The sequence below is a fragment of the Macrotis lagotis genome, chromosome 4, assembly GCF_037893015.1.
Source record: "Macrotis lagotis isolate mMagLag1 chromosome 4, bilby.v1.9.chrom.fasta, whole genome shotgun sequence".
Lineage (NCBI taxonomy): Eukaryota > Metazoa > Chordata > Mammalia > Peramelemorphia > Peramelidae > Macrotis > Macrotis lagotis.
The window spans coordinates 182892987-182900431 of NC_133661.1; the positions used below are offsets into that span (position 1 = coordinate 182892987).

At 36.5% G+C, this 7445-nt stretch overlaps 1 protein-coding gene across 1 annotated transcript; it reads right to left on the reverse strand.

The window, feature by feature from the left end:
* Nucleotides 1-621: 621 nt before the first annotated feature.
* Nucleotides 622-1557, reverse strand: LOC141520110 (olfactory receptor 6E1-like). Its single transcript, XM_074231950.1, has one exon. It carries the CDS (start codon nt 1555-1557, stop codon nt 622-624), a length of 936 nt encoding a protein of 311 aa, XP_074088051.1.
* Nucleotides 1558-7445: the final 5888 nt, after the last annotated feature.

A 7445-nucleotide genomic window follows, 5' to 3' on the forward strand; every position in this document is an offset into this window, starting at 1 on the left:
CCCAGGTGCAAATGAGGTGATCCAGCCAGTTTCCAAATTACCTGAACTTAGATAGCCCAACTATTGGTTTCAACTTAGATGAAGATAGATGCAGCATTTAATCTGAATATTTAAAGTTTGTTTGCTTTTGGTATGACCTTGACATTTTTCATATTTAATTTGCATATTTTAATAACATCCAAGAGGGCAAATGTTGTATATTTTTGAATAACTTTATCTAACATTTTCCAGAAAAGTATAGCAAAAAGGTTTTGTATGATGATAATTTTTTTTTAAGCAGATGTTATCCCAGGAGGGATAGGATTAGATCTGTTGTGAATGAATGAAGTAAGAATGACAGAAATTGTCACTTTCTGCAGACACCAGGAAAACCCTGCCACCTATGTTCTCTACCACTTTAATTAGAAGAACTGAATAATCAGTAGGTTCCCATGATGTGAGCAGGGTTAGAGGGCACTGTGGTTTAGGTCCTTTGGGAGGGCTGGGGACAATGGCAAAAGGGAGGAGAGGAAGGGAAAAAATCTAGGTGAATAGCCAAGATGATCCCAAGAACAGCCTTCTTAAGGAACTACAAGAGATTCTGCCTCTTATGGAGAATTCTCCCTTTTCTTTAGCTCCAGCTCAGGTCTGGGAGATCCACTTGTCTACCTTTTCCCTAATCACCAGTTTCACCTGTTTGTTCCTCAGAGTGTAGATGAAAGGGTTGAGCATTGGAGTCACCACAGTGTTGAGGATGGCCACCACTTTGTTCAGGTTCTCCCCTTCACTGCCCTTCCCTGTCCTGATATACATAAAGATGCAGCTGCCATAAAAAAGTGACACCACAATGATGTGGGAGGAACAAGTGGAAAAGGCTTTCTGTCTCTCTTTGGCTGAGGGGATGCGCAAGATTGTATAAAGGATATGGCCATAACAGGAGGAAGTGACAGATAAGGTACCCAGGAGACTGACATTAGCTATGACAAACCCTATCAGTTCCATCAGACTTGTGTCTGCACATACTAATTCTAACAGTGGGAAATTGTCACAGAAAAAGTGATTGATGACATTGGGGCCACAGAAAGGTTGCTGAAGCATGATATAACTTGGGACAATGATGAGAAAGAAAGCTCCCACCCATGAGGACAGCACCAGTTGCACACAGACCTTTTTGCTCATGATGGTGGCATAACGCAAGGGGTTACAGATTGCCACATATCGATCAAAGGACATTACAGCCAAGAGAAGGAATTCTGTAGTTCCTAGGAAGAAATAAAGAAAACTCTGCAGGAAGCATCCCAATAAGGAGATGGTCTTGTTCCCTGTTAGGATATTGTCTAGCATCTTGGGAAAGATAACAGAAGTGAACCAGATCTCCAGAACAGCAAAATTTCTAAGGAAGTAGTACATGGGGGTGTGAAGACGATGATCTATCAGGGTGACAACAATGATGAGGACATTCCCTAGCAGTGTGATAAGATAGGTCAGGAGGAGCCCCACAAATATCAGCATTTGAACTTCACAGGCATCTGTGAGTCCCAAAAGAATGATCTCAGTGATAGTGGTACTGTTCCCCATGTTCCTTGTTGGAGAAAAAGAAATAATATTAGCATAAGAAACTGTGGTAGTGTAAGATCACAATTGATTTGGAAATGGAGGGAATAGGAGAAGAAAAAAGTTTTTTCCAGGAGCCCTTTATTTTCATTTACAGCAATAACTTCAACCTTCATATCCACATTCACTTCTTTTAGCTTCTTAGCCATTGAATTATTTATACAGACTTTGCCTTGGATTGGGAACTAAGTTAGCAGTGTAAAGCTGAATTATAACTCAGATACTTGACTAAAGCATGTGTTGGTCAAACTGTTAATTATTTTAGTTTCCCAACCAAGTCGGGTTCATTCTTTCTGCACTTACCCTGTTCCTTATAAGATAACCTGTTCTCAACACTTCTCCTTTCTTTTAGGCCAAATTGTAGATCATTTCTTTTTTTTTTTAAACTTATTTGCAGGGTGGCTTAGGTGGCATAGTGGATAAAGCACTGGCCTTGGAGTCAGGAGTACCTGGGTTCAAATTTGGTCTCAGACACTTAATAATTACCCAGCTGTGTGGCCTTGGGCAAGCCATTTAACCCCATTTGCCTTGCAAAAAAACCTAAAAATAAAAAACAACAAACTTATTTGCACTCCAGATATCATCTCATGATTCCATTAAACATATCCCTTCCTATAACCCTTTATCCTTCACATCATTCAAAGCAAACTAGCTTATTTATCCAGCTATTCCTTCCTTATTTTTCCAATATTGAATCCTTGCATCAAGTATATGGGGAACAAGTTAGTCTAATGTCTCTTCTTATATGAACTGCTTTTTAAAAAAACCGCCTCATTTTTAAATACATCAGATCACTAGTAAGTAGAGGAGCATTAGGTAAAATAATTCTGAGGTTCTTCCTCATGCCTATCTGCTTGACAAAGATGGCAAAAGAAGAAAAAGATAAATGTTGGAGGGACTGGAGAAAGATAGGCACACCAAGTGCACTATTGGTGGAACTGGTGAAATTGATCCAAATATCCTGGAAAACAATTTGAAACTATGCTTCCAATGTTATTTAAATTGTGGATTTAACCCAACACTACCACAAATGAGGCATATCTCCCAATGAAATAAAAAGAGGAAAATTATATACATATATACACATATACATATGCATATATAACTCCCAGTGACATTTTATATATTTATATTTAATATTTATATATATGTGTGTATATATATATATATATATATATATGTATGTGTGTGTATTTATATCCACAAGCACACATATTTATAGTAACCTTTTTTGTAATACTCTAAAACTTGAAGTTAAGGGAATGTTCTCTAATTGAAATGGTTAAACAAATTGTGGTACATGATTATAATGAAATATTGTGTTATAAGAGATGACAAAGTAGATAGTTTCAGAGGAAGCTGAGCAGTTTTTATACTATGATAATATTATAGAGACAAACAACTTTGCAAGACTTTAAAGGGCTGGTCAATGCAATGATAAAACATGTGCCAGAGGAATAAAAATGCAATATGCCACTCACATCCTGCCAGATATAACATGCAGGATGAGACATACATTTTGGGGTATAACCAATGGAAGAATTTATTTTGTCTAAACTATATGTATTTAAAAAAAAGATTTTAATTTTTAAAATTGATTAATGGGAGAGCAGTCAGAATAAAAAGCATTATAAAATACTTATTTTAGGGGCGGCTAGGTGGTGTAGTGGATAAAGCACCGGCCTTGGAGTCAAGAGTACCTGGGTTCAAATCTGGTCTCAGACACTTAATAATTACCTAGCTGTGTGGCCTTGGGCAAGCCATTTTAACCCCATTTGCCTTGCAAAAACCTAACAAAAACAAAAAAAATAAAATACTTTATAAACTTCCTCATTTTAAGAATTCACTTTATATATTTTATATTAACATTGTAAAAAGAAAGAAAAAGAAATCAACAAGAAGCAAAAAAAGAAGTGATTAAAACAAAAGCAAGAATGAAACTGGCTCAAAGAAAATGACATTTTGGGTGACAATTTTTTCTGAGGATAACATCTGCTAAGCATTCAATATATCATAGAGATATTAGCAAGACTAGATAAATTAACAATTAACAATAACAATTAATAGAGAAATTAACAAGAAGCAAGAAAGTAGTGATAAAAAAAGAAATTATTAAAACAAAAGCAAGAATGAAACTGGATCAAAGAGAATGACATTTTTGCTGACATTTTTTCTGAGGAATACATGTGCTAAGCATTCAATATATCATACAGATAAAAATCAGGTACTTATGTATGATACTATGTATGATACTGTCTTCTATTTAATGAGTATTCTGAGTTGAACAATAGTAAGAACAGAATGACATTGAAAGTATTGATCAATATTCTGAGTAAAATTTTGGTTAATAGACTATGGAGGGGCAGCTAGGTGGTGCAGTGGATAGAGTACCAGCCCTGGAGTCAGGAGAACCTGAGTTTAAATCCATACTCAGACATTTAATAATTACCTAGCTGTGTGGACTTGGGAAAGCCACTTAACCCCATTTGCCTTGCAAAAACCTAAAAAAAAAAAAGACTATGGAGTATTTATGGGAAACATAGCTAATTTTGTAAGCACTGATGAATGTATTGCAATCTCCACCTTTTGGAGAAAGTATTTTCATCAGTGAGCTCAAAGATCCATTAACTTCTTTTTTCAACTCCTCAACACACATTATGAACTGCCAGATAGTGAGCATTTCAGACTTCATCTGTTAAAAATACAATTTTAATCGATCTCCTTGAATGTGCCACTACTCTAAACTCTGATTCTGATGAGGGAAACATCAGTCATAACTCACTAATGCTGAAGCTCTTTGGGTTACTGTATAATCCTTATCCACTGTATCTAATTACTTTCCAGTTGATGGATATTATATATCTGTTCCCTTCTCTCTACTTATATGCCTACCATCCCTGTTCAGATCTTTGTTTTCACTCTTCTAGAGTCTGTAATGGTTTCTTAATTTGTATTCTTCCTATTGCCCGGCTTTGGTCAAGGTGGTCTTATTTCATGAAATTTTAGACTATGTTTTATCCTGGGTTTGTCCAATTCTACTTGAAAGAATTAATAGGTGAGTGGTCAAGGAAATCTTATAAATGAAGTCTACCTTGATTTGACTAAAAAATTTAACAAAATCTCTCAGGCTCTTCTTATGGATAAGATGGAAAGATGTGTTCTGATAGGTTACAACTGCTTTAATGGTTAGACTCAAATAATAGTCTTTAATGGCTTGTATGAACATCAAAGAAAATGTATAATGATATCATGTAGAGTTATGAGCCTGGCCATATGTTGGTTAAGATTTCTATCAGAGCCTTGGGTAAAGTCAGAGAAGTTATGCTTATCCAATGTTGCAGATGTTATATGCAGGAGAGTTGGTTAACATGTACTTTACAAGTCTTTTGTGAGGATCAAATAAGCTGATATCTATAAAGTGCTTTATAACTCTTAAATCCCCAAGTAATGTTAGTCATTATTTCTTTAGCTGGTTAAAAATTTGGTTGAATCTTATAAGTGGGTATGCAGTAAGGGATAAATGTAGAGTCATATTTATGCTGTAAATAGAAGATGAGAAAGGTTTCGCTAGACAGCAGTTTGTCTGAAAAAGCTCTGGGGGTTTTAATGGGTTACAAGCCCCATGAGTCATAAGTGAAAGACCACTTCCCAAACCTAGGCATAATGCCTACAGTAGGAATGTGATCATTTTTCTCTCTCCTTCATTGTTCAGTCTACATCTGCAATATTGTCTCCAGTTCTGAGCTACACCTTTTTAAGGATGTTGTTAAACTGAAGGACCACAATTTTAGGGCATTGAATCATGCTATATGAAGAGGAGTTGAAGGAAGTAGGGATGTTTATTACAGAGCTGAAGTGTGAGGATATAATAGCTATCTCCAGGTATCTGAAAGACTGTCAGTCAGGGGAGGGATTAGACTTGTTCTGTTTGGTCACAGAGGCAGATCTAAGCATCTGCAAGAAGACAGATTTAAGTGAGACTTCCTAATGACTGTTGTAGTTGCGTCACATTTGACTATGAACCCATTTGGAATTTTCTTGGCAAAGATACTGAAGTAGTTCTCCAATTTATTTTAATGAGAAAACTGAGGCAAATGGAGTTAAATGACTAAGACCAGATTTGAACACAGGAAGATGAATCTTCCTGATTCCTATCCTAGTGCTCTATTCACTGAGAAAACTAGCTGTCCCTAATGTTTAGAGGCTTTTAAAAGTAAAATAACTGCTTTTGGTGGAAATGAGTTCCTCTCAAGAAAAGATGGGATTTTCTTTATTGGTATTTGCAGAAGAATTCTTGGACAGCTAAAGGTTGGTTTAGGCAGTCTCAGATTCTTTGATAGTTTTACTCATAGAGGGTATGTGATATTTTTATCTGGTGTAAGGACACTAAAGGATTTCACCTAAACCCTAACTTGAGGCAATCAGGACCTTTGACTTTTTCAGTTGAAATAGAAACAGGGTCAATGGAACCAGACTACTATGATATGCCAGGCAAGATGAATTTCAATGACATTCCTTCCTTTTGCCTATCCATCTTTGTTTTTTCCTAGAATGTCCAATCTATGTCAGATTAGGCTTTGTGCATAAACAACTAAAAAAACTGATGATAAGGCACCTAATAGGGGTTCCCATGCAAATCCTGCCTCAGCCCTTATCTCCTTACAAAAGGGTCCTCTGTGTAAATTATGCTACAAGTCACTTGGCTAATATTCTAATTTCCCTCTGTGTCAATTGATAATATTGATGTTTCTACTCACTGAGTGGCAGGGTACATCTGATTCTCTCCACTAGCTCCAGGGGACAGCATGTGGTCTGCAAAGATGAAAGAGTTAAGTGTCCTCTCTTTTCTTGGACTGGGCTGCCATATTTCTCAGTAAGTTCTTTGTTTCCCAGCAACACCCTTTTTTGGCTCCCCAGGTTGCTATCAATCCATTCTTCACCTCAAAATGAGAGAGAGAAGATACTTTCTCTGGACTACTCTTCTCAGCCAGTCTCAATATAGCATCACACTGATCTCATACAGTCTTTTGCTTTCCTTTTGGGAACTTTTTGTCTTATGATATCATAAGTTGACAATGAATTTTGTTCAAATTTATATTTCTATACTCTTGGAGAATGGTGAGGAGTAAGCTTCCAATAAAAGGTCATAGAAACAAGATATGTTAATCACTGGTTGCAAATCATCCTCCCATCCTAGACCAAAGGAGTATCTTTTACGGGCTCACTTAGCTCATACCCAGGTCAGCCTTAGGGGATTGTTGATAAGTAGTTCTTTCATATCTCAGGACATTGAAGTCACAGAGGACTTTGTATATAAGACTTGATGAAATAGACTTTAGGTATCTCTGTGGAACAGGAACAAGAGCTGTGATATTTGGGTTGCTCTTTTGTTTTCATGGAGATAAAAATGCACACAATCCCAAAGTATGGACCTGCTCAGGGATCTGTTCCTTCCTCTGAGATAATGGGAATGAACTCTCTAGAGATTCATTATAACTCTACTGTAACAAGGACTCAGTCTTATTACAACCCAATTGGTTGTTACTTTTTTCCAGCACTGGGACTAAAAGTTTCCTTTATTGTTGCCAGGAAATAGAATTACCCTTGACAAACTCTAATTGTTCCAAGAATGAGTTATTTTTGATAATACTTTGAGATACTTGGAGGAGGAAGATGAGCAGATAAACTTTTGTTCAATAGTCTGGTCAATGTAGCTGTGGAAAGGTAGTGGTTGGTTTTGGGGGGAATCCATGATAAGAGAAAAGCTAGCACTGGTTAGGGTAAAGTCTGTTGATACAAAACACCTTATTTTGGAGAGAACTAAAGGCTGATTTTACTTTTTCTCTCTTTCC